This window comes from Pipistrellus kuhlii, unplaced genomic scaffold (assembly GCF_014108245.1).
Source record: "Pipistrellus kuhlii isolate mPipKuh1 unplaced genomic scaffold, mPipKuh1.p scaffold_m20_p_3, whole genome shotgun sequence".
NCBI classification, from domain to species: Eukaryota; Metazoa; Chordata; class Mammalia; order Chiroptera; family Vespertilionidae; genus Pipistrellus; species Pipistrellus kuhlii.
Window position 1 is genome coordinate 106,352,783 of NW_023425529.1, and position 19,616 is coordinate 106,372,398.

Genomic DNA, 19,616 nt, shown 5'->3' on the forward strand with positions numbered 1-19,616 from the left:
TCCAAGTTAGGTGCCCGCTCTGTGTTCTCCGAGGCTTAGGGGCTGCCTCCCCACTGTCCTTGCCACCATGCACTAGGATTACTGGTTTAGCTTTTGTAAGAAATGTTAGGACAGTGACGGTGTCTTCTATTTCTGTGACTGAGAATAGTGGCTGAGATCAACGAGAGCTCACAAGTGTAAAGAGATAAGGGTCCAGGGCAGAAACCACAGAGACTCAAAGGAGATGAGAAAGAGCAGTTAGAGATGCAGAAGAAAACTGGGAGACAGCACGTGTCACAGAAGCCAAAGGAGGCCAGTTACATGCAGGAAGGAATCGCCACAACGTAAATTGCCGCTGCTGGAAGGTTTAAGTAGGACATAGTTTAAAAAAAGTTCACTGGGTTTAGCAACCAGCAGGCCATTGGCTGGCTACCTTGGGGAAAGCAGTTTAAGTGGAGTGATGAGACAGGCCAAATTGCAGGTGGTTGTTAAGGAAATGGGAGATGAAGAATTTGAAGCAGCGAGGAAAAGTATATTCTCTTAAAGTATTGCTGTTCATTACAACATGAAGATTATGCTAAATGAGATAAGCCAGTCAGAAAACAAATACTGCGATTCTGTTCACAGGAGGAATGGCAGTAGTCAAATTCATAGACAACAGAAAGCAGCACGGTGTTTGCCAGGGCCTGGGGGAAGAGGGGAGTTGGTGTTTAATGGGCACAAAGTTTCCGCTTTGCAGATGAAAAGTGTTCTGAGATAGATGGTGGGTGATAGTAGCAAAAAAGTATGGATGTATTTAATGCCATTGAGCTGCACAGTAAAAAATAATTAAAATGGTATATTTAAGATTAGGTATAATTTATGACAATTTTTTAAGAAGAGAAAAAAACATTGATATGAAAGACATTGCTACAACAGGACATGGACTGAGAAGGTTTTTGTTTGTTTTTATCAGAGAGGCAAGAAACCTTGGCATGTTAATAAACTGAGAAGTGAGTTAGTCAAAAGGGAGAAAAGGGAATGACTTTTAATGTGGAGACCCTGAGGAGACTGAGCCTAGGCCCAGAGGATAGCAGGCTCCTGCTCGAGGCAGAAGGGACAGACAGAAGGAGGTGGTAGAGAAGTATGTTGGTGAGAATATGGGTGGGCAAGAAAAACATTTTTTTAAAGCTTCTATCTGATGATATCTTTTTCTTTGAAGGAAGTGGCTGGAATGGGAGGGAGTGGGGGCTGAGGGAAAGCGGTGAAGATCTGAGAAAGCTGTTAAAGAGACTGGGAGGAGTGTACTGAAGATCAGTACTCATGTGCAAGGGTTAAGAGGCAGTTCCTGACTTTGCCTGTGATGATGGGCTAAGACTCCCAGAGTAACTTGCAGCTGGGTCTTGACCCAGTCAGTGGCTGAGAGCACAAGGAGAGAGCGTGGATAGCGAGTGAGTCATGGACAAAATGTACAGAGGAAGAACAAAGGGCCCTGAGCTGAGCATGATGGGAAGCACATGGCTAAAGGGGCTACACACTGGGAAGGAAGAAAAGATGGGAGGGGAACACAGGGCAATGAGGGATCAAGGACAGACTTCTCAACAAGGGGAAGAGCAAGTGGAGTTGGAATAAGGGTTTGGGGAAGCAAAAGATTAGGAGACTGAAGTTAGCAATAAAACATATAAATTTAAGATTTCTGAGGTGGGAGAGCTCTGGATTCCTACCAGGGGGATTGGCCAGGGTCTAAGTGGCTAAAAATAGTAATCCAACCAGAGAGAACTGAGTCCTAGCCACAGGGGATATGTTTCTGTGTAGAGATAATTCAGATGATCTTTTAAGAATCTTTTTCTCTGGGTTCAATTTTCTCCCATTCCTTGTTTTCCCTTTAGAAAATCCCTAATGACCTAGGTACTATTCCTTTTTACATTCTCATTCACCTACTTTTGTTCTTATATGATGCCTAAACTCAATATTAACCTTGTTGTGTACTCAACCATGGGTGTAAGCTGCAGAGGATAAAGCCCATTAAAAACCATGAAAACAGGCAGTGACTTTTTTTCCCAAGGTTAACATACACATTAAAAATACTAGTAAAAAATTAATCATCATCACCTATTCAAGACTTTCAAAAGCTGTGTGGATATTTTATATTACCTTGTTTAAATGATTCTGAGTAGGCTAGTAACATAAAGGGAGCCTTGGTTTTAAACAGGAAAGAGCCCAAAAGGAAGAGAAGTTAAAGAAGAACTTTTATCTTTTCATACAACCTGGTTACCCCCATGATGAACATATCTTTCATTTCACTTGTCTTGGAAGTGGGAGTCAGTCTTGCCCGCCATCTCCTAGCTCCAATGATGGCAGGGACAGACTGAAGCAGCTGTCCTTCTGGCTTTCAGGGGTTTGTGCAGTTGCCACACAATCTCAAACAACATCTCATTAACACATGCCAACCCTGGCTCTCGCCGGGGCAATGTGACAAAGAAGCAAATCACCAACATTTTCCAAATGGATTGAGTCCTCTTTTGTTTGTATTGATATTGAGAACTTTTGACATTAGATTCGAATGAATCATTCTGAAATCGGTTAAGTATATCACGTGTATCTTTGTATAAGCCCAAAGTGTACCCTGTCACTTTCACAACTTATCTGAAATCAGAACATGCAGCACGTGTGAGCTCCTGAGAGAGCAATGGCACATGGATTTTGCTTTCAGTCCCACCTGTATGTCCTCTGAATGTTGTGACCAGGGTGCAGTTTTCTTGCTCCAGTTTGAGGATGGTTACTTGGCCTGAATGGTCACCAATAAACACATGCCGGGTTTCAACATCGAATCTATCATATAAGCATTAAGGATTTTTCTCGAAATTGAGTGGAGGGATTTATAAAAACAATAAATGTAAGAAAGATACAAAAGTGGACATAACAAAATGAAAAGACAGTATTTGTGGACAATAAGACTCAACATGACAAAGATGGCAATTCTCACATGAATTTATAAATTTAATATAATTCCTATAAAAATATCAACATGTTTTCTTCCTGGAGTTAGATATGTTGATTCTAAAGAAAAACAAATAAGCAAGAAAAGCCAGGTATATTCTGAAAATAACAGTAATATGGTATACGATGGAGAAGGCTAGCCCTATCAGATATTAAAACATGTTATAAAGTTTACTTAAATAAAAGTGCGGCACAGATGCATAATTGACAAATGGACCACTGGCATAGAACAGAAAGTCTCGAAATAGACCTTAAAGCATAGAGAAATTTGTTACATGTCTACTAAAGGTGGCTCTTCAACTAATAAAGATAGATTTTTTTTTTAAAAAAGGAAAAATTAAATAGGATTTGTATTTCACATTATATATTAGGACAAATTCTATATGAATTAGAGATCTAAAAAATTTAAAAAATATGTGTTCTATATGGACGAGTTCCTTTATAACCTTAATGGAAAAAGCTATTACTATAAAAAACATAAACAACAAACAAATACAATAAGCAAAGTTATTATAAAAGACCAACTGGGAAAAAAAAACATATTTGCAAATTAGGTCACAGAAGGCTCAAATCTCTAATATATAAAAAGAACAATCAAGAAAAAAAGAACACACCATAAGCATAATAGAAAAAGGGGCAAAATATATGAATAGTTCAAGAAAGGAAAATGTTGCTAGGCAAATCAAGCATTAACCTAGCGGGTCTGACTGCTATCCTTTGAAAGGTTGTCTAAAAGGCTGACATGGCATCTGGGAACTTGGATTTCAGGAGGGTTTCTGCCATTGACAGACAAGAGTGGCTAACTGTGCCTGAACTGCACAAACAATATGGTTCACGACCAACACCCACTTTCCTTGTGGGAGTCTGGAAGTCTGGTGCAGGCCACGCAGAGGCCTCCCATGTGACCGGCTGAGTCTCTAGTGAGAGTTCCTGGTTGATAATGCCTAACAATAATCCTACCTCTAGAGATCTATCCATAAATACACTGGCAAGAATACAAGACACATGACAGAGGCTACTCACTCTGTATTATGGTAACAACTGAAGTTTGAAAACAACCCAAAAGCCCAAGAAACGGGGACTTACTAATTTAACTATGACATACCCATGCAGAGGGAGGAAAAAAAGACTTCCATAAGCAAACTGACATGGAGTAACTTTCAGGATATATTACTAAGTGTGTGTGTCGGGGGGGGGGGGGACCACGGTATATAAGAGTTATATGCTTTACTACCTTTGTGTAAAAAAAAGGGAGAAAATAGCCGGGACCGGTTTGGCTCAATGGATAGAGCGTCGGCTTGGGGACTGAAGGGCCCCGGGTTCGATTCCAGTCAAGGGCATGTACCTTGGTTGCGGGCATATCCCCAGTAGGGGGTGTGCAAGAGGCAGCTGATCGATGACTCTCTCTCATCGATGTTTCTAACTCTCTATCTCTCTCCCTTTCTCTCTGTACAAAAATCAATAAAATATATATTAAAAAAAGGGAGAAAATATAAATACTACTATTGATATAAGTGTGTGCATGCTCATCCTGAGAAAAGAAAACCCTGGAAGGATAAATCAAGATCTAACAAAAATGGTTGCCTATGGAGAAGGGAGAAACAATTGAAGGTACAGAAATGAGAATGAGACGTCTCTCTTGTTATAGCATTTACATTTTATAATCTTGTAATTCGTTTACACATTAAAAATATTTATAAAATTAAAAAATCCCCCAAATTGACAATAATGTAAAATGAATGAACCTAATTATCAAATTGGTGATATAACCACATAGTTAACACAATTATTTCAAGTGACTTCAAAGCACAGCATTTTGACTGTGCATCCTTTGTAGAACATATTTAAGGACAACGAGAACTGCAAAAAAATCTAAAACCTCATCCAGTAGTTTTGTTATTATAATATTATTATTATTATTATTATTATTATTTTGAAACAATACTATATGCACTGATAATTTATTTACTTTATAAGAATCTTCATACATATATTTTCTAGCTATCTCTAAATACTATTCCTCACTAAAAGAAGTGGCTGATTGCAGGAGTGGAATGGAAAGGTACAAGATGAACTTAAGACAGTTGTGCAAAAAGCAAGGAAACGATCAGAAGCTATGGGGGTATAAAAAAGACACAGAGATGAATCATGTCTTATTGGCCTAACCCTAAATCCAAATCACTTATAAGTTTAGTTTTACTTTAGATGAAAACTTTAATAACCTTCCCTCCCAGGCTCTTTACCTTGGTCTTCTCTCTTTTTATCTCCCAATATGCTCTATAGCTGGTAAGAGGGGGAAGGCAAAATCTTTTCCAATTTGAATTCAGTTAATAAACTTAATTGCTTTTACAAAAGAAAAATGTCTATATAGGTTTCATGTTAACAGTTAAGAACTGCTGAGAAGTGTGGCCACACTGCTTCGTCTTAAGCTTTCTACTTTCTCCCCCTTTCCTCACATGCCAGCCCGTGGGAAGACCTGCCCCTCAGGCTTGTCAGTGTGTCCCAGAGGCAGGAGTGGAGCCACTGTCCCCACTGGAACTGACAGGGCAGGCCTGTCACTGTGGGAAAACTCCACACTCTGTGGCAGCCCTGCCGCCCCTTGCTGTCTGTGTAAATACAGTACTTTGTCCTTCATTTGTAAAAGATCAAGTGTTAGAAATCTTTGGTGTAAATAAACGTTTGGTTTTATTTATCAAGAAAATAAAAAGACACAGGAACCAATATGGTGGGGCTCTTACTGGCCAAAGATGGGACAATAAGAGCATTCAAAAGAAGCAATTTATTGAAATATAATTCATATATTGTCTAAAAGACAAACAAAACCTAAGAGTTTGTAAAAGATTCCCACTGGAGGTATCCATGGCACTAAATCTCTATCCAAAAATGAGCAACTAGAGAAATAATTAAGAATTTATGTTGCCTTTTGCTGTGCTAATTGTATTTCAGGATAATCAAATAGCCCTAGTTAAATGAGGTAAAGTCCTACTTTATAGAAGAATTCCAACTAATACATGTGCAAAAACGATAGGATTACAATGTTACCATTTTGCGACATCAGTGAAAGAACTAGTTCAGGCAAAGATCAGCAATTGAAACCATTACATGAAAAGCTAATGGGAAGGACTGCACTGCAGGGAGAAGCTGAACTACTGATCAGTCTTGGCCTCCCTGGAGGGGCAACAACCCCACACTATGCGCTTCTGGTTGTGAAGCAACATGGAGCACAACACAATTAGCAAATATACTTAACAAAAGTTGAATCTGAACTGAATCAAGATTTCAGAGGCAACTTTCCGTGTACAGAAAAATATGGGACAAGGGTAGGCAAGTAAAAGAACAGGTTAAATGACAACATGAGGAAGCAGAGATTAATTTAGTATACGGGACTGTCCACAGGAGAACTGATTCAGTACCTCCACAGCGGCATATATAAAAGGGAGGTGCAGTCACTGCTCTAGATTGAGATTGAGGAGATATGACAACCTGACCCAATGTGTGGACCTTGTCTGGACCCAATATAAAACAAAATCACTGCAAAAAGCCATTTTAGAAACAGTGACATTTTTAAATGGATCAATTATTCAATAATATCAAGGAGTGATTACAAAATTTTAGCAGTAATATATTATGATTATTGAAAGAAAATCCATAATTTTTAGAGGTGCACATGAAGAATGTAAGAATGAAATGACATAAGGTCTAGAATATGCTTAAAAATACTCCAGCAAAAAGAGAAAGCAAAAAAGGATAGAAGAATTAAAGTAGATCTGAGTGATAAATATGTGGGTGTTCATTATATTATCCCTTTTTCTAATTTGGTACATATTTTGAAAAATTTCATATTAATTTTTTAAAATAGTGAAAGAAAACAAAGCATAACAAATGTTTCCAGAATCAAGAACAAGGGAGAAAAGTTATATTCTACAAACAAGTATATATATATATGTGAAACTCTATTATGATTTATATGAAACTAGAAGCCCAATGCACAAAATTCGTGCATGGGAGGGGGGTTCCCTCAGCCCGGTCTGCACCCTCTCCAATCGAGGACATCCCTTTACAATCCAGAACCACTGGCTCCTAACTGCTCACCCGCCTGCCTGCCTACTGCCTGATCACCTCTAACCCCTCTTCCTGCCTGCCTGCCCCTAACTGCCTCTGCCTCAGCCCCCGGCCTAAGCTGCAGTCTGGCCTCCCTGTGCAGGAGGCAACCTGGATGATCAGGGGAAGGCACTGCCCCCATTACCCCTCTGCTGCTGCCACTGCCGGCCTGAGCCTGGGCCCTTTGCAGCTGCACCTCGGCCCTCGCAGCAGCTACTGTGGCTTTGTCCAGAAGACTTTCGCCCTAATTAGCATATCACCCTTTTGTTAGTATAGATAACCCTGGCTGAGGAGGCTCAATTTGTTGAGCGTTTTCCCATGCACTGAAAGGTCTTGGGTTTAATGCCCGGTTGGGGACAAGTGCAGGAGGTAATGATTGATGTCTCACTCACATCAATGTTTCTTTCTCTCTCGAAAGAATCAGAAAAAAAAAAAAAAAAAAAAAAAAGGCATGTCTTCAGGTGAGGATTAAAAAAAAGATTTATACAAAATAAGATCATTTATATTTATCTTGATTGATTATAAGAACAAAGATTTTTTTAAAAAGGCTAAATGCCTAGTAGTCTTTACTATTGTAGGTAAATAATAAGATTTTTTAAAAAAAATATGAACTCAACAAAAGCTATTTGGAAGAGGGCTGAAATAAAATTATAGTACAACCTCAAAGCCAGAGTGATAGGCATTAAATATGACATGAGGAAATATGAAAACCAAGATAACCTTAATAGCTTTTCAGTACTCTTTCCCAGAACAGGAATAGATCTAAGAGACTATTTGGTAGAAAGACATTTCACTATGCAGGGTGACATCTTGAAAATATCTCCAACATGAACAGAATGTTAAAATGAAAAGTATCTGAACTATTTTGTGGAAAATGTGATTAAAAAAAAAAAAATGTCCAAATGACAGGACTGAAAGGTGAGGCTGGATAGTGTCCTGACAAATATACGAACTATGAAGTGGGGAGGGAAACAGTTTCATTTCCTAACTTCAACTGCCATGGGACTTCTGAGAAATAGTTCCATTTTACTGCATCCGGTTTTGCAGAGAAGTAGCTAAAAGATTATCAAACTCAAATTCTATTCCTGATTCTCAGATAACAGTCATGTGACCTTGGAGAGTCACGTAAGCTAGCTGAGCCTCTCTGAGCCTTTAGTTTCTACATTATGAAAATTGAGAATTAGTTCTTTTTTTGTTTTTACTTTACATTACTGTATTCCTGGTGAACAAAGTTAACATTAAATAGAAATACTATATAAGCCCTTAAGGATTGCAAATGTAATTTATTTTTTCTATCCTTTTCTGCATTATTATTATTATTTAGACCACTTAATATCTGAAGATTCAGATCTTTAGCCAACACAATCAAAGATTTTGAAATTATTGAGAAAGAATTCAATTTGTAAACTGGTCATTCTCTGTCTTCCTTTATCCCTCTACTTCATTGCATATTTACTCTCCACTAAGAGGCCCTACAAGAAGAGAGACTCTGGTAAGAGCAGCGCTGTTATGCCATCAATGTGCAGCACTGGAAAATTATCAGGAAGTATATGCTTCTAGGAGTAAGAGCTGGCACTGTGGCTCCAAAATTGGAGCTAGAGAGGCAGAGCTGGTGGAGGTAACGGAATCTTCTGCAAGGGTCTGTCTGTATGTAGTACTGCAATTCCCTTCCATCTTAATAGCAAGATTAGATGGGATAGTCATGGATACTGGGAAATGAAGCCACAGGCTTTCATACACACACACACACACACACACACACACGCACGCACGCACGCACGCACGCACGCACGCACGCATGCACGCACACACACACTTTACTTGATAAAGCCACATGGTTGTGGCCAAAGGAAACAGTCAAAAAACAAGAGACAAAGGCTACCAAAGTCAAGTCAAGTTTAACTTTGTGTTTCATTTTCAAATAGTTTAAAAAGTAAACTAGCCCTGGCCAGTGTGGGTTGGTTGAGAATCATCCCGTGCACTGATTCCCAGTCAGGTTGCAGCTCAATCCCCAATAGGGAGTGTGCAGGAGGCAGTGGACAGATGTTTCTCTCTCACATTGATGTTTCTCTTTCCCTTCTCCACCATCTCTAAAATCAATAAAAACTTCGTAAGGGCAAAATCTTTATGTTTCTCTACTCCTTGGGTTGGTTAGTGATATAGAAGATAAATCACTAGGTGTGGCTAGTAATAGAGAAGCCAGCATATTAAGACCAAATAATATTGGTACCATTAGTTCTGTTCTTAAAAGAGTAACGCAGTATGATGGGGGGAACAACAGTCCAAGCAGAATCTAGGTTCTAGCGGTGATTTTCCTACATCCTTAGCTGGGTGGCCACACAGAGGATCCATGGCGATTCCTGGGCTTCAGCTGACTCATCTGAGGCATTGGACGGGGTGAACTCAGGCTCTTTCAGCTCTAACACTATAAGAAATCATTAATGTGTTGGCAAGAGAATTTGTGCCAATTCATTTACTTTAAAAAGTAAACTCTGGAATTTCTTTTATTAACAGGTAGTACCACCCTCTCAAAGATAAGTTGATTCTGTTCTTCAATTCTTATTGTCCTTGCTTCTGGTCTTCTTTGTAATTTGCCATTTTACAACCTTCTATGAAAGCTATTCTTAATTTCTTCATCTTGCCCTTCCAGTGAGGGGGGGAAAAAAAAGTGACATTACCCCATACACACAAAAATGCAGCTACTGCAAAGAAACTGTAAGCATTTCTTCAGACTGTTGAGAATTGCTGAATAAGCAAGTTTACAAATAAGGTGAAAATCTGAAAGCAAGTCTTACTATTTCTTCTTACTTTGGCTGCCGAGTGATCTGTTCCCACCTGTTTTCTTATTTGCCAGAAGGTGATGAGAGGTCTATGCCTTTTAAATCAAAGGCAGGGTTCTTTATTCCTTACAATGGTAGCATCATCCAAACGTATTAAGCCTGCTTGCTGGAGCCCAGATGTGAGGATTACTCAGCATAGTAGGTGTTCACACTGAGCACATGGGTCCTTAGACTTGGGAGACAGAAATAATACCACTCTACAGATCATGGGAAAGTCCTGGGCCTATAACAGAGCCTATAGATACCAGCTGACCTACTCAAGTCCTGGCATGGTAGCCTCTCAGATATTTTTTAAATGAATAGGAATACTGTGGCTCTTCTGCCAGGCACCGACGGGCATATTCACAACATTAGTATCTGTGTGTAAATTACTTCTGTACAAAAATAACAGACTGTATTTCAGTGATGGTTTTATCCTCCCGTTCTGCAATTGCTTATGACAGCTGAGACTCACAATCTGGGCTGTGTTCTACCAGATGCCAGGCTTTGGACCATAGTACATCACAATCTATTTTCTTCAGGTGAACTGAGCTCACTTTACTCCTCCTACATGAGGATTTGTTCATTAGAAAAGTCTATGGGCATCTTAATCAGCAGGCTGAGTCAGCAAATAAAGAACTTTCTGAAAGAAAGCAGCTAAGTTCCCACCAAGGAGTTTCCTCCAGCAAAGGATACTGCAGGCCCGAGGCCACGGCACCGGTGCGATAGCCTCCCAGGCGCTGCCCGCTCTCGGAGCAGTGCCAGGCGAACTGCTTGTCTTGTCCCGTGCTCAGCACCCATTCCAGCTCCAGGACAAACAGGATCATCGTCACTCTGCTCTGATGTGCTGAAAACCAAGAGGCAAGAACACAAGCCATAAGTATCCTAGAGGAGGCTGTAAGCATGGCCCAGAGACGCGCTGTTCCCTTCCCCCTCCCAGAACAAGTTAACACAAGTAGAAAAGGGGTTCTCAGCAGCAGTGAGGGCATGCCCCTTTAGGGGCATGCCCCCATTCTTATATATGAAGTCTGGCTTATAAATATACAACAAAGTTCTAGATCAACTGTCTGTAAGAAATCAAACACTTGGAATGGAGGGCAGAATTAGGCCCAAGTGCTAAATAAAAGTGATAATGAGAACATATTTCTCAGGGTTGCTCATACACAAGAGTAACAACATCATAGGATTATCGCATCACACAACTTCAGAGTTAGAAGAAACCGCGCATGTCATCTACTCCATCTCCCTGGGGAACTGAGGCACAATACAGTTCAGTATTTTGGTCAAGGTCTAGCACATTGCCAAATAAAATCAGTAAAATGTTTGCTTTCTTCTTAATATACAATCCCAGAGGGTAAGGAAGAGGGGTCTGTGGCCACTGAACAGAGCTGACTGAACAAACAGAGATTAACATCCTGGAACCTGGCTGCTTGGTCCAGCCTGGTGAGCAGACTGATCACAGGTGTGATGCAATGACAGAGAAGACAGCAGTTTCCCATTTTGATCAGCTGCCCTTTTCTGTGTGTCTAACAAGTACCAGGTACTTAAATATATTATCTCAGTTATAGTGACCGATCTTGCAAGAGTTGGGGAGGGAGGGGTTGCCTCATTTTACAGACCTTACTTAGCCTTGGAAAGATGGCCCTTTTAGATTGACTCCTGAACACTACACTCAGAACCAGAATGAATACCCACAGGACAGTCATTTCAGCAAATGCCTGATGTCTTAAAGTCTGGTATTTGAAGCATGAGAATCTAAAGGGATACAAAAAAGGTATGGAAGCAATAGTACAACTTCTCTACAGTAAATATCTGCTTTTCAGAGTATAAGCCACAATCAAGATAAAACATTTTTAACTAAAAGAGTGACTTCCTGGAGAAACTCTGAAGATTTTGTCATGTCTGTGTCATCAGATGTGTAATGAAGTTCCACCAACAATGGGGTAAAAGCAAACTCTCTAAAGCAGTGGTCGCCAGCCTTTCGGAACTCACGGACCACTGGTTGGCAACCACTGCTCTAATGAGTCCAAGTGCACCTGCATCTATTTTAGGCAGAACATGGCTCCCAGAACTTTGCCCCTTTTCTTCATAAAGGGACCTTTGACCTCCTATTTTATTACTTTCTAAGTCCAAGGGGATGACAGTGGCCCACAAAGTAAGGAGGGGTTAGCGGCGGGCGGGGTGGGGGGGGGGGGAGGGGGCGGTGTGGGCCCTCTGAGCTGCCACCATGTGCCAGAGGAGAAAGAGCAGTTCAGGGACTTGTTCAAAGGCAGACACCCGATGAGTGAGGAGCTGGAATTAAAGCCCTAGTCTCTCTGCCAAGTTATAATAGTTTTCTTTCTCTGTGTCAGGCTATGACTCTGAAAAAGAAACAAAAACCAAACCCCCTAAATCAAACACATATTCTTTTTAGGGTGACAGAATTCTTTTATTAAAAAAGAAATCCTTTAGAGGTCCATACATATCATTAAGCTTCAGAAACCTGGGCTTGAAGCCTATGCTTCTTGAATGGCAGTGGTGAGAAAGGACATCATTTGAAGGAAAAGCATCTAGTTTCTCACAAGTAAGTATGATGTTAACTATAGGTGGTTTTTTTTTTTGTTTGTTTGTTTTTTTTGTTTTTGTCCATATCTCCTTATCAAGTTGAGGAAGTTCCCCTCTATTTGTAATTTGCTGAGAGCTGCTTTTTTTTTTTTTTTTTTTTTTTTTTTTTTTATCATGAATAGATGTCAGATTTTATCAAATGCTTTTCCTGCATCAGTTGGTATGATTTTTTTTTTTCCTTTAGCCTTTTGCTGGAATGGATTACACTAATTTTCAAATGCTGAACCAGCCTTGAATATCTGGAATAAATCCTACTTGGTCATGGTAGTATAATTCTCTTTATATATTATTGAATTTACTAGTATTTTTTTTTTTTTTAAGGATTTTACATCTATGTTCTCGAGAGATACTGGGACTGTAGTCTTTCTTTCTTGCAATATCTTTGGTTTTGGTATCACTGATTCATTTAAAAAATGTTTATTGAGATAAATTTTGCATAATATAGAATTAGCCATTTAAACCATTCAGTGGTCTGTAGTATATTAAAATGTTGTATAGTCATCATGAAAAATTTTCTAGAACATCACCCTCAGCCCTAAAATAAACCCATATCCTCAATTTCTCCTCCTCCCATACCTGGAAAACTATTACTTTACTTCTGTCTCTATGGATTCTCATATTTTTTATTATCTCCCTAGAGGCCTAGTGCATGAAATTCTTGCATAAGGGGGGGAGGTGTGCTCCTCAGCCCAGTTTGCACTCTCTCTAATCTGGGACATCCCTCTCACAATCCAGGACTGCTGGCTCCCAACCGCTCACTTGCCTGCCTGCCTGATTGCCCCTAACCGCTTTTGCCAACCAGCCTGATCACCCTGTAACCACTCCCCTGCCAACCTGATCAACACCTAACTGCTCCTGTTGGCCTGGTTGTCCCCAACTGCCATCCCCTGCAGGCCTGGTCGCCCCCAACTGCCCGCCCCTGCCAGCCATCTGTGGTGGCCATATTGTGTCCACCTGGGGGCCGCCATCTTTGACCACATGGGAGTGGCCACCTTGTATGTTAGAGTGATGGTCAATTTGCATACTACTCTTTTATTAGATAGGATATAAATATAATCATATAATATATGATCTTTTGTGTTTAGTTTCTATTAGCATGGTTTCAAGTTTATCTATATTATAGCATGTATCAGTACTTCATTCCTATTTTTATGGCCAAATAATAGTTCATTGTATCAATATACCACATTTTATTTATCCATTCATCATGAATGAAAATTTAGGCTGTTTTCACTTTTTGGCTATTATGAACAATGTTACTATGAATGTTTGTGTACAAGTTTTTGTCTGAACACATGCTTTCAATTCTCGTGAGTATAGGAGTGGGCAAAAATAGTTTACAGTTGTAAGTACATGAAACTGAGTTTATTCTTGTATTATTACTTATTAATAACTGTATTATTTATTATGAACAACTATAAACCTACTTTTGCCAACTCCTGTATAACTAGGAGTATAAATACTATGTTTAACTCTTTCAGAAACTGACAAACTATTTACCAAAGTGGCTATACCTTTTTACATTCCCACCAGCAGTGTATAAAGGTACCAATTTTTCCACATCTTTTTTAACACTAGTTCCCCCTCCACCTTTTTTGAGAGGAATTAATATTTATGAACTGATGAACTATGTTTAAGATATTCTACTAAGAAATTTTATTGATATATATGCAATCTCTTTTTTATTGTGGTAAAATAAAACATATAATTTACAATTTTAACCATTTTTAAGTGTACAATACTGTGGCATTAAATACATTTACATTATTGTATAATCATTATCACAATCTACTCTCCAGAACTTTCTCATATTCCTAAATATAATAGAAACTGTGTACCCATTAAGCACTAGTTCCCCATTTACCTTCCCCCAGCCCCTGGCAACCACCATTCTACTTCCTGCCTTTACAAGTCTGACTGCGCTAGGTACCTCATATAAGTGGAATCGTACCATACTTGTCTTTTTGTGACTGGCTTATTTCACTTAGCATATGTCTTCAAGGTTCATCCATGTTGTAGTGCGTGTCAAAATTCCTTTATATGTATATAGCACATGTTCTTCCACTGTTTGGATATTATGGATAATGCTGCTATGCACATGGGTATACATATATCTGTTTGAGTCCCTGTTTTCATTTCTTTGGGTGTAAACCTGGGAAACCTCACTTGGTTGTGATGTACTATCCTTTTTATATATAGCTGAATTTGATTTGCTAACATTTTGGTTAGATTTCTTACATCTATTTTCATGGAGGATGTTGTCAGCAGATTTTTTTTCTTTCTTAAACTGTCTCTGTCTAGTTTTAGTGCCAGTTAATGCTGAATTTGTAAAATGAGTTAAAAACTTTTATTTCTTCAATTTCTCAGAGTTTTAATTGTTTTTTTCCTTGTTTGGCAAAATTCACCAGTAAAGCCATCTGGGCCAAGAGTTTACCTTGTGGGAAGATTTTAATCATAGAGTCAATTTCTTTACTAGATATAGAACTATTAGGGTTATCTATTTCTTCTTGAGTGACTGTAGCAGTTTGAAATTTCAAATATTTGTTTACTTCAGGTAAGTTGTAATATTTGTTAGCATAAAGTTGTTCATAATATTCATATTTTCCTTTAAATATCCCTAGAATCTTATATAATAAAGAGGTAATATGCAAATTGACCATCATACCCTTGCACAAGATGGCCACCCCAAGTGGTCAAAAAATGGCTGTCCCATGTTATCACAAGATGGCCGCCACTATGTTATCACAAGATGGATGCCACAGATGGCCAGTAGGGGAGGGCAGTAAAGGGGTGACCAGGCAAGCAGGGGAGGGCAGTTGGGGGTGATTGGGATGGCAGGGGAGGGAAGTTGAGGGGAACTGGGCCTGCAGAGGAGGGCAGTTGGGGGCAACAAGGCCGGCAGGGGAGGGCAGTTAGGGGTGACCAGGCCAGCAGGCGAGGGCAGTTGGGGGCAATCGGGTCGACAGGGGAGCAGTCAGGCATCAATAAGGCTGGCAGAGGAGTGGTTAGGGGGTAATTAGGCTGACAGACATAAACAACTAGGGGCAATCAGGCAGGCAGGCAGGTGAGCAGTTGGGAGCCAGCAGTCCCAGATTGTGAGAGGGATGTCCGACTGCCAGTTTAGGCCTGATCCTTGTTGGGTCCCAGATTAGAGAGGTTGCAAGCTAGGCTGAGGGATACCCACCCCTTCCAGTGCATGAATTTTGTGCACCAGGCTTCTAGTCTATAATAATATCACTACTCTCATTCCTAATATTGGTAATTTGCATTGTCTCTATCTCTCTCTCTGACTAGAGATTTATCACTTTTATTGATCTTCTCAAAACAAAAACACAGCCTTATCTACTGCGAGGATGAAAACCATTCTCAGCAATCCAACTATCTACATTTCAGAAAATGTCACCATCACTCTGAAGAGATACACAGTTACTGTGAAGGGCCCCAGAGGCACCCTGTAGAGGGACTTGAATCACATCAATGTAGAACTCAGTATCCTTGGAAGGAAAAAGAGGCTTCGGATTGACAAATGGTTGGCAAACGGAAAGGAACTGGCCACCATTCACACTATCTGCAGTCACGGACAGAACATGATCATGGGATTCTGTTACAAGATGAGGTCTGTGTATGCTCATGTCCCCCTCAACATTGTTATTCAGGAGAATGGTTCTCTTGTTGAAATAAGAAATTTCTTGGGTGAAAAATACAGGGTTCAGATGAGGTCAGGCATTGCTTGGTCAATCTCTCAAGTTCAGAAAGATGAGTTAATACTTGAAGGAACAAAACTGAATTTGTATGAAATTCAGCTGCTTTGATTGAGCAAGCTTCAACAGTTAAAAACAGGAAATCAGAAAATTTTTGGATGATATGTACATTTCTGAAAAAGGAACAGTTAAGCAGGGTGATGAATAAGATCTAAGTTGTCCAGCTACAGCACCAGCAAGATGCCGAATGAGCAGAAACCAGTTTGGCTCAGTGGATAGAATGTCGGTCTGGGGACTGAAGGGTCCCAGGTTTGATTCCGGTCAAGGGCATGTACATTGGTTGCGGGCACATCCCCAGTAGGGGATGTGCAAGAGGCATCTGGTTGATGTTTCTTTCTCATTGATGTTTCTAGCTCTCTGTCCCTCTCCCTTCCTCTCTGTAAAATATCAATAAAATATATTTTTTTAAAAAAGATGCCGAATGATTCCTCAACTTATTTGTGACATATATATTTTGTTAATCCTCACTGCAGGATATTTTTCTATTGATTTTTAGAGATAGTTATATCAGTTTTTAAAAATATTTTTATTATCTATTTATTAATTTATTATTTTATTGCTTTCAGAGAAGAAGGGAGAGGGAGAGAATGATATAAGCATCAATGATGAAGAGAACCATTGATCAGCTGCCTCCTACACACCCCCTACTGGGGATTGAGCCCACTACCTGAGCATGTGCTTCTGACCAAAATTGAACCTGGGACCTTCAGTCCGCAGGCCAATGCTATATCCACTGAGCCAAAGCTGCTAGGGCTATGTCAGGTTTTACTTTAAAAATTCAAAACTATGTTAATTGGGTACATAAACATTTAAGATTGTTAAGCCCTCCTGAGGGATTGAGCACTTTATTATTATGAAATGATCTTCTTTATCTCTGGTAGTATTCTTAGCTCTGAAATCTACTTTGACTAATACTAAGAGCTGCTCCACTCCAGATTTCTTTAGACTAGTGTTTGCATAGTTTATCTTCTGCCATCATTTTACTTTTAACTTATTTGTTATTATAGCTCAAGTGCATTTCTAGTAGGTAGCTTATATTTGGGTCTCCCTTTTTTATAATATCTGATGGTCTCTGCCTTTTAACTGGCTTTAGACCATACACATTTAATGTGATTACTGATAATTTGTTAGGTTTTAATTTATCATCTTACTACTAGTTTTCTATTTTCTCATCTGTTCTTTTCCCCCTTTCCCTCTTACTGGTTTTCCCCTGAGTAACTGAGAATTATCATATGATTCTGTTTTATTTCTTTGGTTGGCCTAGTAGTTCTAACATATTGATTTGTTATTTTATTGGTTGTGTTAGAATTAGTAGTATATATCTTTAACTTACAGTCTTCCTTCAATGATATTATAATACATCACTTTGTGTACAGCATAAGAACCTGACTATAGTATACTTCCATTTCTCTCTACTTCTTGGCATTTATACTATTATTGTCATACATATAAATTTTATATATATAGTGTTATGAACATCATGCTACTTTGTCATTATTTTTAAATAGCCAGTTGTTTCTAAAAGAAATTTAAATAATAATAAAAAAGATCATATATAGTTGACTCTTGAGCAAATGGGTTTGAACAGCATGGTATATATATAATTTTTTCAATAATTACAGTCAGCCCTCAGTTTCTATGGGTTTTATTTACATCTATGGAGTCAATCAGCCACTAGTCAAAACATTTTTTTTTTTAAATCTGCAAACTGTATTCATTGTTCTATCCCATTTTATATAAGGGACTTGAGCACCAGCAGATTTTGGTATCATTGTGTAAGTTCTATAATCAATACTCATATGAATATCTAGGGCTAACTGCAGTTCTTATGAAATTCTTATCATGTTTGGTGCTTTCTTCATTCTTTTGTGCAGATCCTTATTTTCCTTTGACATCACTTCCTTTTTTCCTGAAGGATTTTCTTTAACATTTCTTTCAGTGCAGGTCAATGAATGACAAATTCTTTCAGAGATTTTATGTCTGGAAAATTTTTATTTCACTTCTATTTCGAAGATATTCGGGTCTAGAATTCTATGTTGGCAATTTTGTTTTTTCAGTACTTTAAAGATGTTTCACCAATATCAAATCTATCTACCATTTCAGGAATTTATTCTGTGTCTAGTCTACCCACTAATTTTTTTTAGTGGGTAGACTAGAAAAAATAGGTAAAATAAAAGTTCTATCTATTTTTTATAGGCTTATAATTTCCTTCTGGTTTCTCCACCTTCTCTGATTTTTAAAAATCTTTTAAAAGATGAAATGGTCTCCTTCAGATTGTTGATCATTATAAAATATATTAAATAAAAAAATAATAAATTTGTACTCTAAATCCAAAAACATTTTATAAAATTACATATAATATTGTCTTAATTTATGGTGTACAACAAAATAATTTGACATACAGTCAAACCTCAGTTCTCAAACATATCCCATCTGGAACAATTCAGTTCTCAACCAAGTTGTTCACAGAAAAAATGTCTGGTTGTGGAACCACGCTTCAGTTATTGAACTGATAACCCTTTCATTAGTGCTGACATATCAGCATTACAAAAAGCATTTCTCAGTCCACAAAGGAGAGAATTCCAGAATCAATTTATCTATAGTCAGTTTACCTCCTGTTGCTAACATCTCAGGAAATTGTGCTGTGAATATTTTTGTGGGTTTTTTTGTTTGTTTGTTTGTTTGTTTGTTTGTTTTTGCTTTTGTTGCTGGTGAAATGGACAATTAGCACAATTTAAAACATAAAAGGCCATCAAGATGCTAATGTTGCTAAGGGTGTGAAAGAAACAATGATCACAGGCAATTGAAGAGGTAGAAAAACTGTTGTTGATTTGGATAAGTGAAAAGCAGTTAGGTGACAGCATTTTAAAGGCAATGATATGTGAAAAAAACAAAGATGCTGCATACTGACCTCCAGAAGATACCCCTGGAATGAGTGCTGAAAATAATTCCTTTAAGGCTACAAAGAATTAAACAAAATAAGTGTTTGTTTATAGATTAAACAGTACACTGGACATGTACTGTATATAAAAAAGGCTAAAACAAGGAATCATGTGGAGGTCTGGAACAAATTAATTCTATTTACATTATTTGTAATGGGGAAAATGATTCAGTTTTTGAACAAATCGTTTCTTGAACAGCCTTCTGGAACAAATTAAAGTTGAGAATCAAGGTTCCACTGTACAAATATATTGTGAAATGATTACCACACTAAATTTAGTTAACATCTATCACCTCATATAATTACACTTTTTAAAAATATATCATATTTTATTGATTTTTTACAGAGAGGAAGGGAGAGAGATAGAGAGCTAGAAACGTCGATGAGAGAGAAATATCGACCAGCTGCCTCCTGCACACCCCCTACCGGGGA

The 19,616-nt window shown here is 38.6% G+C and overlaps 1 protein-coding gene and 1 pseudogene across 4 annotated transcripts in view; one reads left to right on the forward strand and one right to left on the reverse strand.

The window, feature by feature from the left end:
- WDFY2 (WD repeat and FYVE domain containing 2) overlaps positions 1-19,616 on the reverse strand; it is a 168,947-nt gene that overhangs the window by 39,581 nt on the left and 109,750 nt on the right. For all 4 annotated transcript variants that reach the window (XM_036455240.2, XM_036455241.2, XM_036455238.2 and 1 more), the window contains exons 5-6: positions 10,575-10,725; positions 2,678-2,790 (exon numbers count right to left, since the gene is read on the reverse strand). In XM_036455240.2, the coding sequence (XP_036311133.1) occupies positions 2,678-2,790; positions 10,575-10,725 (264 nt within the window). The remainder of the gene's footprint in view (positions 1-2,677; positions 2,791-10,574; positions 10,726-19,616) is intronic.
- Positions 15,824-16,391, forward strand: LOC118728586 (annotated as a pseudogene).